This window comes from Triplophysa rosa, linkage group LG9 (genome assembly GCF_024868665.1).
Source record: "Triplophysa rosa linkage group LG9, Trosa_1v2, whole genome shotgun sequence".
Lineage (NCBI taxonomy): Eukaryota > Metazoa > Chordata > Actinopteri > Cypriniformes > Nemacheilidae > Triplophysa > Triplophysa rosa.
The window spans coordinates 6,439,070-6,462,844 of NC_079898.1; the positions used below are offsets into that span (position 1 = coordinate 6,439,070).

General features: G+C 42.8%; 1 protein-coding gene across 2 annotated transcripts in view; it reads right to left on the reverse strand.

Moving 5' to 3' along the window:
- meis1b (Meis homeobox 1 b) overlaps positions 1–23,775 on the reverse strand; it is a 58,690-nt gene that overhangs the window by 11,583 nt on the left and 23,332 nt on the right. For both annotated transcript variants that reach the window (XM_057342636.1, XM_057342637.1), the window contains exons 8-9: positions 20,719–20,864; positions 4,732–4,808 (exon numbers count right to left, since the gene is read on the reverse strand). In XM_057342636.1, coding sequence (XP_057198619.1) covers positions 4,732–4,808; positions 20,719–20,864 — 223 coding nt within the window. The remainder of the gene's footprint in view (positions 1–4,731; positions 4,809–20,718; positions 20,865–23,775) is intronic.

Consider the following 23,775-nt stretch of genomic DNA (forward strand, 5'->3'; position numbering starts at 1 on the left):
GATAAGGTAGCACAGTTTTCAACATTTTTCATGTACTTGCTCAACTGATCGTGATTTGTATGAAATAGGAGCATATTTGTCGCAACCTAGCTAGGAGCGTATTTGTCGTATTTGTACATACAGTACAAATGTATGTGTTACTCACTCTTGTATGCTTATTTGCGTGGTTGTTCTTGGAGAGGTGAAGTTCAGCATGACCTTGCAATCACTGTAATGCTAAAAGCTCATTAGCTAATCAGTGGTCTGCTCGCTAATCAGCAGTCCAATCTGTTCCTAGATTTATAAACATAACCAATATGCTGTAGTGCACAGCCGTCTGTCATGTTCACATTCCCTCACAAAAGAGAGGATAAAAAAGGAGAGAAATGAAGAAAAAATTTAGGTAGTGCCTGGGGCTCATTGTGATGTAAGACACCGAGAGTGAGAGGGAGAGAGAGGAGGGGTGCACCCTTGTATGGTTCACAGACTCGGTACGAATGCATGCACATTTCCTATGACAACTTACTGCCAAAGAGTCATCCAGGCACATATATCTCCACATATAAAGACGTGTTCTCTCAGAGACAAAGAAACTATTTTAACTGCGATGTTCTCATTTACACATGCAGTCCAACACACGACTAAACGCACACACACACAGAACCACTCCGACTTGTCTGCTGTTGACACAACACAGATAGAGATCAGGTCTGAGCAAGTGCTGAAATTCCAGTATGGCAGAATTGTTAGCAAATACTCGAGAACAGCCTGAGCTCAACTGTGCAGAAAGGCAAACAATCCTTATATCCATCCAGCTTCATGGGGCTGAGCTCTCCACAAGTCTCCCATCTTTGCCTGATGTAGCGAGGGGATTTTGAGGGTGTAGGCTGAGCCGGCATGCTCGGTGTCTCTTCGGTGTAAATATGTCTTTTGTTTGGCGGTTTGACCTCAGGGTGTGTTGGTATTTTGTTGAAAGGCCACGGATATTCACGCTAAAGCACCTTGACAGATAGGCTGTGCGAAGACCGCCCCGGGACACGAGCTCTGGCTCACCCGGACCTGCTCGCGTCCTGTGGGCCGGTGCTCACGTGTGGCCGTGCACACATACAGACACGTATGTACAATTCACCCAAATGATCGCTTGGGCACACCGCATACAGAATTATAGTTCCAGCAGTACAAAACCTGTTGCCAGATACAATTTTATTGCTCGGATGTTGCTTTGGTATAGCTCAGGAGCGTTTGTCTCTGATCTTTCTCGGCTTTCTCGTAAGAAATAATAATAAAACCACTATGACATACGGTAAGAATGCAAAGCTTTAAAATCAACGTGGATAGCATAGCATTACAGTTCAGTAATTTCATGAAAAATGTAAACATTTTTACATTTTAGTTTGGAAAATCTGACCCCAGTTTTTAAATATTACTTTGGGATTTGAGGACGCGTGTAAGATTCCTAAATCAGTAATGACATATTAGGGACATTCAATTTGTGATTTTATCTTATCTACGAGGAAAAATGTTGTCTGTCATCTCTTTAAGATACCTGTTGGGTCATAGGTCACAATTTCCTTTAGGCTATCTCAACGTTGCCAAATGCTACACCAAGAGCGCACAGAGCAATCATCCAAAGCTTTTCTTGAACAAGTTTCAACTTCTCTTGACATGGGCGGGCTTGGCTGTCAGAGAAGTGAAGCATGCCAGTCATCCAGTTCGCTCTCTTTCTTTCTCTCTCTTGTTTCTTCTCTCAGGCGCAGAAACCTGATCCCTGGTGTGTGGACGCTGTTTCTCTAAAGTAGCCCCGCCACACTTCACTCCATGCTTTTAAGACTTTCATAAAAGCCGCCTTATTGACAAAACAATCCATCCCTAAGGTTTAAACAGCATCTTTAAAGGGATTATTAAATTCCGTCAGGAAGGGAAGAACGGGCAACATGTGAAACCCGATGACCGGCCCATTGATTTTACATCACTGATCTTTATAGAGTGTTCTCAGAATGCTTCCTCTTATCGTCAAAGGCTAAAAAACTTCACACTTTCTGTCTACCTCTCACCGTTTTCTCGCTCCCCCGTTTTCTCCTTTTGCTAATGCTTTGCGTTTCAATAAACATTTGTGCGTCAGCAGCAAAACAACTGACTGCTTTACTCTAATACAGTTGTACATCATGCCTATCAAAGCTCTGACATCTGCCTTCAAAAATAGATCTCGCCGTTGATCCATATTCCCTCCTCGACTCGCTGTGTCTCGGACGTCTCTGTGTGCTCACTGCTCATGCGTGCCCTTTGTGTGCGTGCGTATGCATGTGTGTCTATGCTCATGTGTGCGTAAGGGTGTCCACAAGGGTGTGACTAAGAGTACAGGGTATAATTTGGGAATGACAAACTGTTTTCTTTTAGCGTTTTCATTGCACGTCGACTGCACACACACACGGCACTTATTGTTAATACGTAAACCAGGATTTGAAGCAGTCCCCTACGTTGTGTTAGCGCCAATAATTCATGAGTGATCCGCACCCCACGCCTTTAGCATTTTTTATTTAATCTCAAGCCCGTGGATTCTCAGAGTCCTCATCAATAATGGACACGTACATGTGTGTTAACAAGTCTATGGGACCTGGGCTTCTTAGGCAAGCTGTAATTTTCGGTTGATCTCTTGTTTAGCTTCGTCTGTTTACTGTTTGTAGGGTATTGCTTTCTAGTAGTCACATGTCCACTCTTGGGTTAAAGTTTTTGCTTAAAGATATGAATAAATATGTTTGGGTTTTGTAAATAAGTGCTTTTATGTTGCAAGTATGTGATGCTGGAATGAAACTTGTATATTCTATATGTTGGGAGTGAGCTGTTTTGGCCTTGTGCTTCGACTAGTCCGATAAACAGAATCACAGCTAGGGAAATTGCATCTAAAAATCAGCAGGTCAGGAGGTAACATCACCAGGGGTTGCCATGGAGACACCCAATGGTGAGCTTCCTACGAAGCACAACCACAGGCCTATGAAACGACAGATTCCACTTTCTAACCTAATGTGCTGAATGTCTCTCTCTCTTTCTCGTCTTACACACTTTCAGCTGTGCCCTTACACACATACCCGAACACGCAGTCGCACACAATCTGGAAGAGGGCAGTAAGATCCCGGCATGCCGGGTTTAGCGGCTAATACCGCTTAGATTGACCACCCCGGCTCATCGCACACATGCTCTGTCTCCTACAAGCACACGAACAGTCTGAGAATTCTTTTAAAGGCTAACTTCGCTACAAACGCATCAGCCAGAGGGGTTAGGTTTGAAGAACGCTGTGTGAAGTAATTGTGTGCGCTCTCCACTATCTAATATGGCTGAAAGAATTGATCTCCCATGGGTTGTCGTGAGGTGACAGAAATTGATAACCCCAACATAATTCCCTTGCATCCTTCAGACTGCGTTCCACCGATAGGCCACTTTTGAAAATTAATCCTTATTCATAGTCACCGGTTGTCTCCAAGGTACTAAATTGAACAATGGTAAGGATTATGTTGTCAGAAATTACATTTTGTGTAATGGGCTTTAATACATCTCCCATCACTCTGTCTCCTGGCCTCTGGTGTAAACAGAAATGGTTTGGTAATAGCTCTGGGAAGTAACGGAATACTTATCGTGTTACGCAATCAGGATACAAAAAACAAACAAACGTTTATTTGTAGTATTGCTTGTATGTAAGTATATGTATGTGTGTCTTTCAAAACCTGTATTTGACTCTTTCATCAGTGGAACACAAAAGAAGATATTCTGAGAAATGTCTAATTGGTATTGTGTTCATACAATGAAAGTCAATGGGGGCAAGTGTTGTTTGTTTACCAACATTCTTCAAAATATCTTCTTTTGTGTTCTGCAGAAGAAAGTCATACAGGTTTGAAATGACATGAGGGTGAATTAAATATGAAAGAATTACAATTTTGGAATGAACTATCGCTTTAAGTCATTTTGTTGACATTGTTTACTCTCGTGTTTTTCTGCATATGTGGGAAAATTAACCAGATAATGTTACTACATATAATGTTGTAATATTCGGATTAGGTTACTGATTACAAGCCATTAGTGGGGGTTTTTTCTGAAATAGATTTCAATTTAGGAAAATTTCAAGTAACCTACCGACATCAAGGCCAATGTATTCAGCAAAACAGATTAGGGCGATATCAATATCTGACACCTATGCCACAAGAGCCGAGAGTTTGCGAACAGAATTTCATGTTGCCTGGTGAGGCCGTTGAGAAAAAATATGTGGCAAAGGTTTCTCTTTGTGTTCCTACGTCAAAAGTCCCCGCCTGTGCTCGTTTCACCTCCCCACTCCCTCTCAGGCCCTTCATTAGACACAGCTAATAACTGTACGTATGTGCTGATAGCCATCTCTGACAACAAACGCACCCGCGCAAAGGTTCAGTCAAATTTACAGCCGTTTGGACAGAAACAAAGAGTCCCGTGTCACAGCGAGCGAGCGCTGGTCGGACGGGGAGGATTCGGACAAGCATGAGAGTAGCTGCTATTACAGGGACTCGTATTCGAATGTGCAAACAAGAAAGAGAAGCGTCCGAAAAATCCTGGCGGCAATATCCCTTTGGGTGAATTGATTTGAAGCGAGATGAGGTGATAAGTGGGAGAGGGATGGGAGGGGTGGGCAAAAGTGGGGGGAGGGGAGCGTATTAATTCAAATCATTAGGAACTGCTTGCCAGAGGCGAAGCTATTGATTGCATGTAAACACAAAAGTACAATTGACTTACCAGTTGTTCACTTGTAGTATAGTGAGCCCGGTGTCTTGTGCCAATTGCTTTTTCTGTTCTTCTGAAGGGTAGGGGTGCTGATGAAAGAGAGAAAAAACAACAGGAAACGACATGAGGAATATTGTAAATAAATCAATTAATGAGCCCATTTGTTAGCCAGAGAAAGGTCTTAGGTACAGGAGGGAGACGCCGCTGACGCGCTTGGCGAGGAAAAGTGGCAAAGCAGCTGTTAATTAGTGTGAAAAAGTGAGGTGTGTCTCTTTCTTACAGTCATTAATGGAATATGAAATCGTGTAATTAATGGCAGCGAAAAAGGCAAGCCAATTATAAAGTTAAGTGAAGTGTGGGAACAGAAACAGTAATTAGAGTGCTGTGCCGTACAACCCCAATGAAATATATTCTAGTCATCTCGCGGCCATGCATGCCTGATGGAGGATGGCAGGATAAAGTGGAATACAGTCGCTTAAACCTAGCCCGTGTTCTCGATGATCTGCCGGGCAGCTAAAAATGAACCACGCGCATAAGACCGAAACCAATGCAGCTGAGCTTTTGAAGTGACGGATTCGATTTTGAGCTGATCCAGCTGTTTAAATAAAGTTGAGGTGAGATTTGCTTGATTTATATTAGCATTGAGAAGTATGGAACCGGCTAGCTTCGAGTCTAAACAATGTGCTGTTCATGGAAAAGACAAGACGGAGCCTGTGTTAAAGCCCCTGTAAAATAGTATAGTGCGCAAAGATGTTTACACCACATTTGTACCTAGAGAAATAGAAAGAGAGTGAGAGTAATAGAGCCTTTTTAAAATATGCTATGTAAAATTGGTCATGGACTCGTCTGATCTATGTGAAAGGGTCAGCGTGCTGTTTGTGCTGGCAGATCCAGACCTTCTAAGCCCTTTACCTAAAACACAGCCCGACAGGGATTAACACAGTCAGGGGCTTTAACTTGGCCTGGGGTTGCATGTCAACCTATAAGGAAATGGATCGCTGATCAACAACAAACTGCAATGACCATAATGTGCAGTACCAGCATCAACACCACAGTTAAGAAATTCAAGTCGTGTATTTGATGCAACGGAATATGATTTTCTCTTTTAAATCATAACCTTCTCTATGTCTATCTAGTGTAGAATAGAAAGAGGTCATCGATTCTGATTATAATTCACCCTTTTATAGGTATAATAAAAACAAGGCTTCCAAACGAACAAGCAGAAATGTAAAAACGCTCGGCGCCACGGGTTGTCTGGTCTTTTTTTCTAGCGATAATAAATTGGAATGTCTTTCATGCTGCTGAATGCATGTTTATTTACTGGTACTGCTGGAGAAAGCGAGCTGTTTTCATGTCGCTCTGTCATTTTCATGTGATCCAATTGTACATAAATTGGAACAAACTGTGGATAATCTCATGCAGAAAGTTATAATTGCAGTGTCGCCTCCGGCCACTTCAGAGTACATTTTTGGACTTTTTGCCTTATCATTTGCGTTCAGTGTTCATGGCCTCATCTACATAAAGACACCACAATGATGAGGTTTGTGTGAAGTCTGGGTTAAAAATATGAGAAATATTAGCCAGAATATGAGTATCAAATATGTAACGGAAACTATAATTGTTTCATCATAAAAAAATATATAATTTCAAGGCCATAACTTCATGTCATATCTGACCCACGTGTGCTTTTTAGTACAAATACAGTGGAAATTATTGCATCGGGTGCTGTGCATTGGCTAAACAGTGCTACAGTTAAGAGCATGGCTGAAGAAGAGGATTGAAGGCCTTGTGACTTTTGGGGGAAGGCTGCGCCAAAGGCTGTGTGACAGCACAAACATGGCCTGTTCAGCTGCCGACCCACAAAGAATAACTTTAGACATGTGAGAATCTGAATTCAGTAAGTTTAACACTTTCTGATGAACATCCTGTGTACAGTTCACTACCTTTGCTATACTAAAACAGTTTTATAGACGTGATACTTAACTTAGGCTTGGATTCACTCATACAGAAAGAACTTATGAAAGAAATTCTCATTTTGCTATGTGAGAAGTTTTGTGCAACTGCTGTTTCAAAACTGCTGTCACATGCCCAGCTATGTTTTAAAGTGATACTTCACCCAAAAAAGAAAATTCTGTCATCATTTACTCACCTTCGAGTTGTTCCAAATCTGTATAAATGTCTTTGTTCTGATGAACACAAAGAAAGATATTTGGAAGAATGCTTAAAACCACACAGATTTTCCCCCCATTGACTCCCATAGTAGGAAAAAATACAATGGTAGTTAAAAGTGCCCCAGAACTGTTTGCAGTCATTTAAAAATAAACTGTTCTTTGGAATTCTTTAGAAGTATCGTATAAGAACATTGATTAAGGATAGAAGGAAGAACGCATTGTACCTGCTTAGTTCTCACAAAAAAAGAGGTGGGTGGAGGGCTTTCAACTAAGGCAACTTGTTAGACGACTTTATAAAAACGAAATGTTGCAACAATGCACAATGGGTGGAGAAAACGAGCAGTCAAGTTTCAGCTGAACTTAAACCGTAACCTAATCCTATCCTAACTGCTCATTAAATCCTAGAAACCTCATACAAAGGCCTGTTCTGTGATTGACAGGTTGCTTCGACCATGAGCATTCAGCAGTACCCAAACAGGATTCCTGTACAAACGCCAACTGGGTCAGGCTCTTCCGCCCAGAGCATCGTACGTGCCTCACCTTTGTTGTCATAATGACTTTGAGTTAGCCACACCTGTATTTGAGCAGAATGGGGCAGCAGTGACTGAGGTCCCATTTACGCATAATTTGTCATATCTAGATAATATATGACTTATTCACATTTCATTAACACCTGCCCACACAAAAGGCGCTCTCTATTCGCCAGGTCTGATTGTTTGCGCTCTTACATGTAAATATTGGGGAGCTTATCTTCCAGTGCCTTTAGGGCAGATGGTACAGAAATTCTGTGGCTTTTTTATTTTATGGTGCTAGATTTGGAGTTATTATTATTGTTGACATTGGCCTTACATAAGTCTGTGGGCACGTCCAACAATTTTTTCACAATTTCTTCCCAAATAGCATTGCTGCAATTACATTTCTCCATATTTGGCTTGAAAAGACACATTGGCCTGCAAAGTGAGCGAGACTTATTTTTGTTTGTGCTTTAACTATATATGCCGCTGGGCTATGCCCACGCATAGGTTACTGACAAGTACAGTTGGCGTTCAGTATGGACAGTATGTTTGGCTTGAAGAAAGGGATATATAACCAGGTTAAAGCAGGTAAGCTAGAGCTAAGGCGAAGAAGTACTCATCTACTCAAGTCACGCACTCTGCGTGGTGCTCTCACGTCTGTTCTCAAACAGGTTCCCCTAACTGCTCACATCTCTATTAGATTTCTGCCACCCCTCCTTCACCACATCCCTAAATGGCTTTCCGTGTCTTCCCTTACCGTCTGCCCGCACATTATATACGAGCCTGCTGACGTTTTTCATTATCTCGGGGCATTCATGAACTCATGAGGCAGATATGTTCAGAGAGCATTTTTTCATTGTCTTAGTCTCCAAACACCAAATTATTGCTATGCGTCAAAACAGAGTGATTTACGTTCTTGTTAAACTGAGAGAAACCAACAGATTTTATTATCGTCAGAAGACGTATTTTAATCCTCTTGGCAGCAGTGCTGGGTGAGAATTGTTTTCTCAGGGTCTCGTGATGCTTTAGCGAGAAAGCAATAACACTGCCTGAAGAACAGATGGAAAATCTCAACGCATCCTCCCTGTTTCCTTTCGCCTATCTTAATGATACGTCTTGTCCAAATATACTACTCCTTTCATCAGAATTTCCAGCCTCTTCTACACTGGTGGATGCCAAGCCAATGATGTCCACCCTGTGCTCATTTCTTCGTCATGTATCTTATCTGTGTTTGTGTGTGTCTAGCGGTGCATCAACAATAGTACCTCCCAGTCTTCCTCTGCAGCCCCCTCAGACAGAGAATGGCGGGGAAGAGCATGGAGTCTGTGTCCTATCAGCGAGATAAGAAAGGGTGAACAGGTCTCCTCTCCCCTCCTCTCTTGCTCTCTGCCTGAGTGAAATACTGCTGTTCCAAACAGATTTCAGACTTTTCCCCCTAACCCTCGGCTGACTCTGCTCTCCTTACCCACAATTCAACGCAGCTGCGGAGAATGCTGTTTTGAATACAGCCAAGATATGAGGAGTCAAGTTGTGTCAGGAGACCTTTCCGTGGGAGCGGGTAGGATTCCAGTATTTACGGCACTGTACCCTGAAAGCTGAGAGGTACGAGCCAGACTATGAGAGCAGAAACATGAGAGGTCTGTACTATTGGTCTTTATGTCTTTGTGGGGAGAGTTGTGTCTATGTAGAACAGGGAGAAGGAGGTCTGGATGAGCTCCAGCTGCGCTCCTTATCAGGATCCTCCGGTTCACTGTGAGTGGAGAACTATTTTGGAAGTTTCTTTAATCTCGGAATTTTCGTCATCATCTTGCTTCCACCACAAAAAGCTTGAATCCCAACCGTTTTCCTTTACCCGTCAACTCCCAGGTTGGTTAGGGCCACGTACTAAAGGAATCCTCCCCCAACACTGTGGACACGTCTTTTTGTGTTCCACATAACTGGTTAATTACAATCAGCCACAACCCCCTCGACTCTGCCGCCTTCATTACCCGCATTACCGTTATTATTGTTATGTTCTATTTAAGGGAACATTTCTCTGTATCCTGTGTGATTTGGATTAAAAAAGCTTTCCACGCAAGATTAACTTAATAAAATAAGTGTGTGCTGAACATGCTGCTTATTACTCTCGACGGAAAAACGTGGGGAGGCATAGCACAATATATATATATAACTGATCTGGGTGGCACCATCTAACAAATTCCTTCGCTAAGTGCCCACCTCCCTGAGAAATCATGTAATCTGTAATGTTTCAGAGGTGACCAAGGTCACTGGGTCCCTTCAAGGTGACTATGTGCGAGTTCATTTCAGCTAGGTCTTCAACTGCAGATTTTCCATATATCTCATGGCTACTCCCCATAGAGGCCAAGCTGCGTCTGAGGAATGCCTAAGGCTGATTTCAATGCCCATTTTGACCGAGGTGTCCTCTGAGTATCATTTCAACATCCCATTTCCGAACCAGCGCTTCGTCGAGTGTGCTGTGACTACTGTTCTTTGGTGGGTCGGCTCTCGAGAAAACAGGATTAGGTCTGAAGTTTTGTGCTCACCCACTCCAGCTCTTCTGGCATTAACAGCGCACTCACCAGAACCACAGCTCAAGGCCTTCTCTTCCGCAGTTAGGGCCACCTACAGCAACCAGCCCAAACTTCAGGTTGGGGGAGGATGGATTACCCTTGATATTTGGCTGAGAGTATTATCTCTCACTACACAATTTTGTAGTTGTTGTCTTCATCACTAAGACGGAGATGGGACGAACAATCACTGCTTTGTTACAAAGTTATTTACTAGAAAAGTGCTATTTTCTAAAGAGAGCACTATCATTCTTGGCCTCAGAGATTTGCCTTGGCAAAGGAAGAGCTTAGACATAAGGCATTTTAAATTCCTTTTGCTGTATGTGGCATAAACATGAAGTTATGTCCTTCATTAAGGAAAAACAAAACGCGCTTCATATGGAAAACTGAAGAGAGGAAGAGACGGCAGAAAAGACAATAAAACAAAACAGAAAGAAATTGGGTTACAGAAGCTTTGCTAAGACAGATTTACCAATGAGACGACAACAAAAGAGGGAGAAATATCGTAAGATTTGGAAAACCACTGGAGGCTAGGGTTTAGGATGCCCTGGCGGAGTTGGTGACTGACTGGCTCACAAAAAGTGGCAATGCTTCATTGGAACACCTTTAAGTTTTGTAGCAAGCTAAGTCAACACAAAGCTGGCACATGAATTATTCACAGGCAGCATTTTTAGATTTCTTGTACTACAACAAGCTGAAGCTGGCGAAACTTGGAAAAAAATTTGTCATTTGCTTTACTTTTGATAAAAAGCAGATATGTGCAATTTGCTTACCAGCACTTCCTCTGTTCATTTTTTGGGGGGTTTAGGGAAGAGGGCGTAACACAAGCTCTTTTGGGTAGGGAATAGGCGCCTTGGTTTTGAGGCCGTTGAGGACATAATGCAAGTCTAAAATTAAAAGATGGGAGTGAGCTAGACTACAAATCAGATCCATATCTGTGTAAACATTCAATCCCAGTATGCACTAAATCAACATTATCAAATCTGTACTATGGGCTTTGCATTCAAAAATGCAAAGCACAACAGGCAAAAAAGAAAATAACACATATCTGGACACCCGGATTTGTAAGCCACTTCATTTGAAGACAGTGGTTGGTATTTGAATAGCTTTACATAGAGAAGGGGAGAGCTATATTTTTCATGAGGTGGCCTATAGCTCCCAGTGGCAAAAGATGGTGTAAAGGAGAGAGTCAATATCAGACGCTGATCTGAAGTCAGCTGCATTAAGACAGGCAGCTTCTTATTCGGTCTCATTACAGATCCCAGTGGTGGCGTGGGAAGTCTGTGTTTAAAGGGGATGCGTGTTGTTCCACACCTGCTGTTCACAGTCACACGGTAATAAGGGGGCCAGCCTGCAAACACTGACTGGAGCTTGGTGGACTGCAGCTGATGAGCCCAGGCTAATTCAAGAGTGATTATGTAGTTTACTGGACCACTAAACCTCTTTAAGCTTGTAATTACAGACTATTTGAAGGGGGGACATTCAAAAGCAATTCATCCGCGCCGTGCCACGCCAACTGCAGCTGGAGGTGGGCTGCCGGCACTTGGCGGGGGAGGCTAATATCTGCGGGGATGGAGATTTGAGCACAGTCGGGCAGGTAGCATCGTGGACAAAGAGCTACGCATCACCTCAAACAGCCATGCTCTGGAGAGTGCCAGCCAGAGCTCAGTGCTGAAAATTGTACACCAGCTTGTGCTTGTTTAAAGCTGATAAACACCAAATGATTGTTTTAGCTATTGTCGAGAGGAATGGGAGTAAAATGCAAAGCAGCATTATTAAGGCATGCTACGGTACACAAGCTGCTCCACCCTCCTGCCTCCCAGCAGCCAACACTGGGTTTGTTAAAGGTGGGGGCCGAGTGGCAGGAGCAGGAACTCATGGTGCATTAAATGTTAAGAGAATCAGGTTACCATATTGCACGTTGACCAAAGAATCCATTCCAATGCCTTTACTTTCAAGGAAATTGTCCTTTAGCTAATGCCACTGAAATGTGATACTCAAAGGAAGCAATTTCGGGACCACAAAAAATTCTAATAACCTGCGTGATATTATTATGTTATTATCATAATTACCCTTTTGCCCTCGCCATTTTAATTAATGTTCAATGGAGGGCCCGAGGGGGAGGAGAAACCTGGTCACGGTTTGAAAAGAGTTAAAATAAGGTATAGGTATTTTACAATTGATCCCTTATGCCAATTCCCTGCTTGCTAGAAGGAAAGACAGTGTCTGGGTGAGGGAATGAAGAACACAGAGAAACATGTTTCGCCTCTCCTCTCTGGTCCTCCCTTTATCTTCCTCCCCCACCTCTCTCTCTCTCACAGAGCAGAAGAGAGATCCTTCTTCATCGGTGCACAGCTTATACAAATCGATGACTTAATCTGTCGTAGCAAACAAGTGAGCAGTGCCTTGCCTCAGTCTGCTTCCTCCTCCACCATGGCTAAAAAACTCCGCTGATAACAGCGAAAAGGAAGAATAAAGAGGCCCCTGGACTAACACATTGTCTTTTTTAGTGATCTTACACTTTCTATTAACGTGTGAATTCAATCTGATGAAATGCAGCCGCGTCTAGGTCGGGACACAACGCACATGGCTCACACCGGGGGGAGTGATCCCTGGCTGCACGCAGCAATCTCTGCGGGGACGACATGGATCAGCAGGTGCTCTCAATGCAGCTCCCATGCAGCCATGCATCCCTTATTGCGACAGGAAACACCATGCACTCAGCGCAGCAGGTAAAGGTCAAGATCCACTATCAGAGCTAAATGGAGAGAATCCTATTCAATAGTTCAGTATGTGCCAGCTCCTGGATAAAGTTAAGGCAAATAAGACAAATCTAAGAGGTTTTAAGTGTCCAAGACCATTTCCCCTTTGTTCATCACCTTGGGAAATCAATGACAACAAAGACAACGGCATTTTAAAAGGGTCTTGGAGTTAGCATGCTGGCCGCACTAGCTCCATTAAACAATTTATGCACTTAAACACGACGGCATGAAATAATTAAATTTATCTCCTCCAAGACAGCACTGATATAATAGACTATAAAATGCCTGTCAATTTTTCATTTGTTTCCATTTCTGTCTTTGCTTTAAAAATGAAGCAGTGATAGTCTGGGTGTGCCTGATACTAATGCGGAGTAGAATGCGTCTGTGTGTGTGTTCTTTTTCAGACACATTGCCAGACAATTACACTGTTGATTCTCTGTGACTCTCCCTGACGAAGAGGGAAAAAGCCCCATCGTGAGGCCTGAGGCTAGTGCTGTTTCTTCCTGAAGAACTGTTTGTCCCCAGATGAAAAGCACAAAGAGCTCAGAGCAACACGCATGGCTGAGATTACAAGTAGGAGGAACTGAATTGATAAATTAGTTCAGCAAACGTGCAAACTGATTACCACGTCTCTTCTGCCATATAATCCATCAGGCATACACTGGCGAGCACATTCACACACAAACAGTCAGCCAAGAGTATCTGGGACAGACTGCTGGAGTTCTGCTCTGTGGGGGAATGCTCTGCAGTGGCTGTAAGTAAAAGGTATTGAGCTGCTGACTGCAGACAGAAAGATCCCAGAGCACTGCCGATTACAGCATAGCTAGGCTAAAACAGCTTGCTTTGATTCTCCACGAATGGAAGCTGGATAAAGACTTGCACACCATCTAAGATGGACTCGCCAAAACCACAGCAACTGCTCCTCAGATGTATTTCGAAACACAGCATGCTGGACTGGCACCCAAAGGTGCAAACTGGCTCCTACCAACTGCTGCTGAACATTTTTTGACTATCCTCATGTTGTCTCAGGTTGAAAGCCCTCCCTGCCAATTTAGTTGTGGCTCAAGAAATCCCCATAATCCATAATTAACATCCTCCCCATATGATCTATAAACATCACACGCTACAGTCATGAAGTGCTCTGTGGATTCCTCAATGTGCCAAACTTCAGGATATTCTCTTTCTGTTTCCATAGAAGGAGGTGGTGTGTTTTGGAGAACCTTGCACCACGCCTGAGCTCTTCTCAGGAACAGGCTGAGAAGTTTATACTGACACAGCGTTTTAGTGGGATTTACACAGAATCTAGAACTGGTTGATGAGCAGTGCAGTTTTACACGTTAAAGCCATGGCTGGTACGCAGTTGGAGGACCGCACAGGTCTAGCATGATCTCACTCTTGAGAGCCGCTAGCTTGCCCTTGCTTCACAAGTAGCTGATAATGAAATACAATACTTGTATGATATAGCAAGTCAGCGTATAACCATCCTTAACTGACAATGTAATGAAAATGCATATACCAACAGTACATGTTAACAAGATCGGGAGACTTTAGAGAGGCCCGCCTGTGGAAAGTAAAGCACATCTCCAGTGGTTTGGTAGCAACAGTGGCTGACCCTGTGGGCATTATAAAGTTGTCAGGTTCTTGGTAGCAGTCAGTTCGGTGGATGGCTGAGTCGTACGACTGAGGGACAGCTTCTCATCTGGACCAGCCATCCTCCAACAGTTCAAAGGTTACATGAAGTAAAACTTAACTGCCCTACAGAGACATTACAGGGGATTTAAGGCACGGAAAGAAAGTGGTGTAGATTAAACACTGCTCTTTCTTTGTTCCAAGATCCAGTGCGTATAATGTGAAGGTACAGCTGACGAAGGAGACTCCATGGTGGGATTGTGTAGAAAAAGGCCCACTGATGTGCCGCTCATCAATCAGGACACAGATGGCTTGTGAAAGGCCACATCAGTAGTGACCAACCACCTCTCCTTGCACCATGTGGAGTCTGCCAATTCAATCCATTCTGCCCAAGACACACCAGTGCCTTTTTACGCTGTCACCCTGGATGCCTTGCCAATGATGGATATACAGTCTTTTTCCACCCTGTCTCTCTTTGCTCTCTAGGGGTAGGGGTGGGGGTGCAGGGGGATGTCTTTCCACAAAGACCAGCCCCAAAGAGTTGCCTGCCCCACATCCCAGGGGCCTGTCAGTGGGGTAATTGATGATGTTTTCATTACAAGATGTGGGAGCAGGAGGGGCGCATCCTGCCTCAATGGGCAGCCAAAGCCCTGAGATTGACTCAGCTGCCTCTTCTTTGACACCAACTTTTATGAAAAGCATCAAGTCATTGCTTCCAAATGTCTCTCACACACGAATAAACATGTATTCTCCTTCTCAAACAAAAACACCACAGAGACCAAAAAAAGCTACAACAGCTGAAGGTAAAGACCCAATCGACTGCAAGAAACAAAGTCAAATAGAATAGACACAATTCAGTGACAAGAAATAAATATTTTTTTAAAGGCCCAGAGGAATAATGTTTGTCTTTCCTGTACTCACTACTACTTAAAGTTAAGAAAGACCTTTGGTTGCTAAATTAAATTAAAATATTAATCTGCATGGAATTTCTGATCTTGTTTAGATGAATTAATTAATGGTCACACTTTAGAATATGGACCAATTCTCACTATTTACTAACTATTAACTACGACTTTTGCCTCAATAAACTCCTAATTACTGCTTATAAGTTCGTTTTTAGGTTTAGGTATTAGGTAGGACTAAGGGATATAGAATAAGGCATTAATATGTGCTTTATACATACTAAAATACAACCAATATGCATGTTAATAAGCAAGTAGTTAATGATGAATTTGTGTACCTTAATATAAAGTGTAACAGAATTAATATATACCTTAAGCTCAAACTGTTAGGAGTGCAGTCAATTTAATTTGCGTTTAGTTCTCGTGAGGGTTGGCCTTGCGTGGTAAGGGTGAAAAGTAGGACTCCCCACCAGGCTGAAGGCAGAGTGCCATGCCGGGGTTGCCATGGGTGACCAGTGTGCTGACATCCCAGGGATTCAGCAATAAACAACCACGGACTAATGGCATCTGAGGCCTGGTTGACCTCTGACCTCTAATGGCTGGGGTGGCTTTTTGACAGGGCCATTCAGAGTGGGCTTTCCACTAACTGCTACCATCCCCAAACTTTGTTTACGAGGATGTCACTCTTACTGACAAAGAAAAGCCAGGCAGGAGTCTCACTTGCAATAATGGCGGACATGTTTTAAGGCTATACAAAATGGATGCTGTAATGACATGTAGAAAGGGAATACTGAGGGCGTTTCTTTAGGGCAGTAAAAATACTTTCTACCCTTACAAATGTTTTCGGGCACTACCTGTACTATTTGTAGATAGATAGAGCATATTTTGAAAAGAAAGGAATCGATTTATTGTGTTAAACAAATTGTCAATCACATTTTATGCATTTGCAGTGATGGTTGTATGATTGTGAGTTACGTGAGATGATAACAAGCTAGCATAAAGCATAAAGACCACAGTTGGTCAAGACAGCATATTGTCAGACAATAAGGTCTGCCAGGGCACCTTGTTGCTATGGCAATATGAGTGGCAGGATCAAACTGATAGAACACTCAGCACTCCATTTTACAGAGAACTTTCAAGACATTACATAATGCAAAAATAAAATAAAAAAATTCGGATAATTTGTTAAAATCAGTGGATCTTGTTTAGAATTATTTTGAGAACTCCGAATACTCCAAATTCTACACTCCACTGTACTACATCATATATATTCCTATGCAGTGCACAAGTTAATGTGGGAGACATTTAGCAGTAAATTAAAATGGACTTCGAGTTAATCGAAAAAATGGACATGTAGGAAAATGCGCTGTTCTTAGCCAAATGTACGACTCCCTGCCAGTGTTGTTTTAAAGTAAAAATGAGAAGTCCAGCCTCTTGAAAACCCCTCTGTGCTTTCCAAACACTACTTCTCGAGGAGATCATATGCTGAACATCTGTAATTTTGCCCAGGAAATCATCAGCAGGCCAACTCAACCTGACTCTCTCACCCCGACTCCAGCTTCCAACTATGGGGCAACAAATTCAGCCCAACTCCCCGAAGAGGACACAGCCCGCTCACCCCCTACCCCCCACCCCCGCTGGTCCGACCAGCTTAGGCCCCTCTGCACGATTCAGCCATCGAGTGCAGAAATGAGTTATAGCGTTTTTCACACCTGGTTCTGCTCAAGATGCTGCACAGTTGAGGTTTGGCAAAACGTGCTCCCAGTGAGAAAGCAAAAAACAAGAATGTTGCCTCCACCAGAATTGTTACATGTGTGTGAAGAGGGTGCTAAATTGGAGCCTAATTGCATTAAAAGCGATTATGCTTTCCAGTTTCATTTCGAGCACAAGCAGCATGTAAAATGGGGAAAAAAATGGGCAATTGCACATTGCGCTGTGGTTTGCATTTTACGAGCTGCGATGGAGGCTCCCTCCCGCTCTCTGGTTCTGTGTACAAACAAGATGAAGCCCATAGCCTGGCGTGCCAGCCCAGTATTCAGCTGTTCCAGGATCGGGCCTCACCGCGGCTGCATAGCAACAATCTCAAGCCTGGCTTTCATCTAATTACTCTATCACCTAATTTTGCAAATTGCCCTTTCACTGGGGAGCTGAGTGCAAAAACATAAGCACAGCGGGATTTGGGGCAATGGCTTCCATTTATTACTCATTTCTTGTTAAATTAAACAAGAAAATACTGTTTGTGAGATAGAGGGTGAAAATCAGAGGGGAACGGGGAATGGGAAGAGGGGGGTGGCAGAGTCCAATTTCACGGCCACAGGAACAGGAAAGCAGCCTAGTGCACCCAGCATTCCTCTCCAGGATGCCTGGCACAATTACACTATCTTTGTTCAGATAAAATAAAACAAACAAACAGCAGTTTAAGCAGGAACAATAACAGTGAAGTTAAAGGCCTTTTTTTGCTTTGCCACAAAATTTATTGGAATGTGTTCACACCAGCTTTACAGCATGCTAAAATGTTTGTGAGTGGTGAGTAATTATCTTAAATCTCTCCATCCTCTCTTAGTATTCTGAGATCTACAAACCGCCCTCTTCCACTCAATCTGCAAAGCGGCTAATAAACAGCGACTGATTAAAGAGAAGCTTCACGTGTTGCATACTGTATATCTTGACGCTTATTGTTTTCTCTCCACCGAATGAATTGTCCGAATAATCTTGTGCCACCACCCACCTCACATTTCCGTCTTGGCACAATGACTTCACTGAGTGATTCATGTGACACACAAAAAGAGCATGTTCTTAGCGTGGTATGCCCGGGAACTGCACTGTGCATATAGAATCCATATTTCTGTTAGACGGGCTGGCTGTGAGTGTTGTTTGTGCCGCTTGTTAATTGCTGCCATCTTTATCTCCAAGGACCAGACCTGAGGACTGTTCCTTTACACATTGATTCAGAGGAAAAGGGACATCGGGGGTTCAGCAACTACCTCTCTCATCAATCATGTACTCTCTTTTACGTTCTACCGTGGTTGAGACTTTCCAATGTCCTTTGAGTAAAAGACCATGACTTTGTCTATGGGGTCAGTCAACCGTCTCTCACGTGCTGTGTTTTTTTTGTTCACACAAATGCTGATCTGTCAGTGTGAGGTGTTTGAAGCAGGGACAGAAACTAGTCTAATTAGTTGGGTGCAAGACATTTTTAAATTTAAAATCTGACCAAAGCTGTCAGTCTCTGTCTTTGTATTAAAGTTAACTTCCCTTTTCTCTCTCTTTCTCCCTTTAGCAAGAAATCCATTTTATGTTATTGTTTTTTTCTATTCTTGCCTTATTTTATCCAAAGATTTAAGGATCGTTCACACTAACAGATGAATAGAGTTCAAGTTTACAGTATGTAAATAAAAACAGCACATTGTGGCTATTGCTAATGAAAGTGCAGACAGTGATTCATGAACTGATACAGCTGGATACTGTAGTTGTATAAGAATGTCTACTAGCAATGACCAGCACAGTCATTCAACAGTCCCCAGTGATTTCAGTGTGAATGTGCCTTTAGTTCCCCCATATAGCCTCCATAGATCTATTCTAATCTTTTTTATATATATTTCCTAAAAACATTATTGCTTCTTGCCTCTGTCACCAGAATGCTAGAATATTCGGGTGGTTGCCAAGATATTTCTAGGTGGTTACTATAATGTTCTGAGTGGTTTAAGCATGTTGCTATGCAGTTGCTAGGGTGGTTGCTAAGTTGATGGGTCCCAGATCAAATCAGCCTCTCATTCGATGTAATTTTTGCCCATTTATCATCCACCAGGGCTAGCAAACTTTCCCTCAACACATCTCTACTGAATGTATTTTTTAGATTTCAAGATTTCTTTCAAAACGGTATTATCTACACTTTTATACCAACGCCAAGCCCTATAACCTACAAAAAGTTTACACTTCTACTGTCCCACAAGATTTTGGCAAATTCAGCCAAATTTCCAAACAAGTTTGACCCCTAAATAAAATCACAAACACTTAAAGGCAGAACAAGTCCTCAATGACACAATACTCTTTTGGTCAGCCAAGACAAACTAATTTCCCATCTCTCTTTGCTCTTGTGGATATTCCACACTGTTGTTTGTGGGTGTGTTTGTGTCTGTGAACTGGCAAATGGCTTTCTTTTCCCACACCTTTCTCCAGGGGCCCCTAAAGGTGATAGCTGGTGGGGGCTTTGAGAGGTTGTGTGTGTGCGTGTTGTGCTTGGGGCAGGTGAAGGTTCTGGGGGGCTCGGGTATAGTTTTCTGTGCCACAGATGTGGTAATGGGGAGTGAGTATGTGGGGGCTTTTGGCACTGATCAAATGGGCTCCCTTTTGACTCCAGTTTGGTCTGAAACACATTTCCTTTCAACACCTAAAAACACACACCGCATGCCCCTATTAGCTACTCCAGCCCACAGTCATAAAGCGAGCCGCTTACAGAGTGAAAGCTTTAGTAACATGCTTATTGAAAATTCACCTATGAAGATTTTACTGATTTACTGACTATATTTAAAGATTTTGTCTTTAATTAAGATACGTTATTATCATGAGCTGTTTGTTTAGAGTGTGTGTGTTTATGAGACCGGCAGAAGTGTGTTAAGTCTGAAAGAAGGGTAGATGTGGAGATAAGTGGTGTCTTGACAGCACTCGGATTACTTTGTGGTAAAAGAAATAGAGGAAGTGAAATCCATCAAAGCAAAAGGAAGAGTCAACCACATCAATGGCCCCTGCTGCTCTATCACTTCTTTATGGCAGGTGTGGACAGTCACAGCAAGAGAATTAACCACCAGCTAAAAAAAACACACATGCTCCAACTAACAGATAACCTATTACCTGTAATATAGATCTACAGTGGCCCTAACACTATAAGGACACTTAAAATGTATGAACGCCGATGTGTTACACCTTTCTAGGTAAATTTATGTTTTAGAATTACTGGCATACTTAGCGGCTAATATTCACCTCACATGTACTGTACACCTTCAAGTATCCTGTCAGAGTAACCATCCTTGTCCTTTCTTTAATATAAATCCACTTGCTTTGATATTTTATGTAATCCAATGAAATTCATAAGTGTGTCACAGCTTCCCTCGTAATGCCCTTCCTTATGTCATTTTGAGCCGGGCAGTCATCGCTAATACAGATAACACACATTTCAGGGAGAATTCCTAAACCTCTCCACAAATACCAGCTGGAAAGAAAAGGAAATGGCGGCTTACGTCTGTAACACATATCTCTGCTATCTTTAGCTGGAGGCCGCTTTTTTCTTGGCTTAAAACTTATAGAGTGTTTGCGGTTAAGGCTAAGGAAGATAAAGCAAACGTGTGTGTGTGAGGGAGCATGTGTGTAGCATCGACACTATATTTAACCATTTCGCTTGCAATGAGGTCCATGTGCAGTGTTGGCTGTAGAAGACTAAAAATAGAAAAACTCACCGTCAAATGCTGGAAGAGCCATGCCCTCATGATGTTTGTCGCCACTTTAGGGAAGATGCCGCGTTTTTTATTCCTCTTTTTTTCCTTGTCGGGGTCATCATCATCTCCTGTGCTGGGTGATGCCACACTGTTGTCCAGCCCGTCACCTGTAAAAACACACACATATAGGACATCAGTGGACCTGGCGCTTTAGTTTCTGGTCACTTTTTTAAGAATTAAGTAGATCTATATTTGGCATTATAGTTTCAGTGATCACATCACAAAGTATCTGGACCCCGATCGCCTGCAACTGATGTTGAAATCAGGTGTAAAAGGAAATAGAATCGCACAAAAGGCGCTTGCATTTTTTGTTTTTCAAAAACTAGGCAACGCGGTTAGCTGGCAACAATGGCGCTTCAGCACAGCTTTGAAGCATCGCATCTGAATGCATTCATTTTTAATACTTTTATAAATAACCCCCCTTTCTCATCCCCCACAAAATGCTCTAAAAGCCAGAGAGAGGCAGTACAATGGGCATGTAAGGTCGCATTTCCCCCCTGCCTTCCAACACAGTGAGTCACCAAAGAATTGAGAATGACAGAGAGATTTAGTCTTCATTATCCCAAGGAAATATTGATTGAAGCTTTCCCCGCTGCCTTTTTACCTCAGGTGGGAGAATTACACGCTATAAAAAGAAGAAGAATTGGGGTTGAATATGGCTGCTGTACAAAACAGACGCTTTTCAAAGCGCTGCATTTTAATAACAATGCTGCATGGGTGCTCGCACCAACCTGTGGGTGCTCGATAAGGCTTTATTATAGGCAGTACGATATACCAGAGGAGAGGAGATGGCTTACACTGCCTTTTCGGCTCTACGTTTGCTTGTGTGCCGCAGATTTTATTCAGATCCCCAATTATCGTTCACATCCTCCACCGTACTACTGAGAAGACTTCTCATAATTGTTATTATGCAATTCAGATAATAACCATAAAAGAAACACAAGCAAGGTAAACAACCGCACACTGCCGGGCTTTCAATAGCCGAGGCGCGGGAACGGAGAAAGTAACTTATTGATTAGGTATAAAGTACTTCCAAAAGCCTCAGCGCTATTCGTGGGGAGAGATTATGGTGGGTTAACTCCTTCTCTCGCCGCAGCTTTCAGCAGGCGACATAAGGCACCTGCATCATTGATAATTAATGGAAATGTCTGCAGTAATCCGGTCGGAGATAATTTTTTTCCCAGCTTCGTGCATCAATAGAATAATCAAGGGTCTAAAAGAGTCTTTGCTCCCCATTACCTCAGGCAAAAGAATTCCTGAAAGCATGCCTTGCGGGCACCTGAATTATATACGCCATTAGGAGAGCGAAGGCTTTCTACATTCCATATAAAACACTCCGCCAACCCTCTCCGCCTAGGAGAGAAGCCCCAGAAAAGGCTGAGACTTTTTAAGTGAAGACTTATGTAGATGCAGTGTCTTTGGCTTCTACACACTGGCACTTTCCTTTGGTCCTTCACTTGCTGAGAAACTGACCAGAGCCGAATCGCCCTCCCCTAACACAAGCGGACACAAAACGACAACACACACTATAGGACGTCAAAGGCGAGTTTTGATTACATCATTAACTTATGCCAAAAACATCCCCTTAAAGAGCAGTTTGTCTTCCTACTGTTTTTAGGCAAATAGAAGCTTCCATCTCCCATCTGGGAAGGCAATGGCACCGCTGGTTTGTAATCTAAGACAACATTTTCATTAGAAGCAAATGCTTCAAATCCGGTGTAAAGACCAGTTCGTGTTCAGCAAAGCCTAAAATAATAAACCCATGGCTTGTCCCATGCGACTTAGCAAAACAGAAGCAAACACTGGATATCAGGTCAGAGGGGGGAAGATGGAAGAGGGGTAAAAACAGAGGGCAGGGGTTGTTCGAGTGATGTCTGAGGTAACTGTTGCGTGTGTGTTCTCTTGAGTTTTCCTCTTCCGTCTCCTCTTGCCTTTTTGAACTATTTAACCTCCTTCCCCAATATTTTCCCCTAAAGACTGACCTCTAAGGACCCTTTAAGGGGGGGTGGATTCAAGCTGTTAATGTTATTGGCATTTTCATGTTTAATGCAATTTGGTTAATTTTGCCTCTTTATTTACATATATATATATATATATATATATCATAATATATATACATATATACTCATATACATGAGACTAATGAGATAAAAATTTGAATAGAAAATAGAAATGGTTCTGTGTCACGATATCAAATTTACTTTCTCATTTTCCTAAAAATGACTTTGGAGATTGAAATCTACCCATTTTAAGGTGCTGTGAGTGATTTCAGCAATTTTGCCAAAAAATCCAATAATGATTGACAAGCACACAGAATTTCTGACTGTGAATTTCTGAATGAGATGGTTGCTCCGATATATATTATTTTTACTGTTTACAGAGCCTAGTGCTATCATAGAGGTAGGTGTGACATCTCGAAACACTTATTTCAGTGATATCTGTCAAATTGTGAGGAATTCTTAACCCCTGTCCATTTCGTTTTCAATGCGATTTAATACCAGTTCACATTAGCACAGCCGGGCGCTAATTTCACCTCTATTTCGCCGCTTCTGTGACGGCGCAGGCTTACGGCAGCATCTGTTTGTGTCAAAATGTCAGCCCGTCGCAGAGCTTCCGCACTCTTCCCGCACCAAATAAAGACGAAGGATGGCGGCAAGTCTGAAAAGGTGGAAATAATCATAAAAATGATGCTAGTCCATAAACAAGCTCACAGCCTCATTAGTCCAACAGCAGGCTCCACTGGCAGATTTATGCGCCTTTTCGCTGATGCCATGAGGAAATGCCACGGGCGAACTTTGGCCAACTGCTAATGGGTTATGACAGCGTCTTAGCAACTAGCGCGGAGCGGGAGGGGGGGTGTGCCGTCCGGTTCGCCACTGACAGAGAGAGAAAATGTCATCTCATCTGGCCATGTGTGGTGGAGTCTACGCAGCAATTAGAGAGCAGGCCAGTGACTGGAGCAGGCCAGAGGCTGAGGAGGATGCCCCGCGGCTAACCAGGGAGAGAATTTTTTATGAC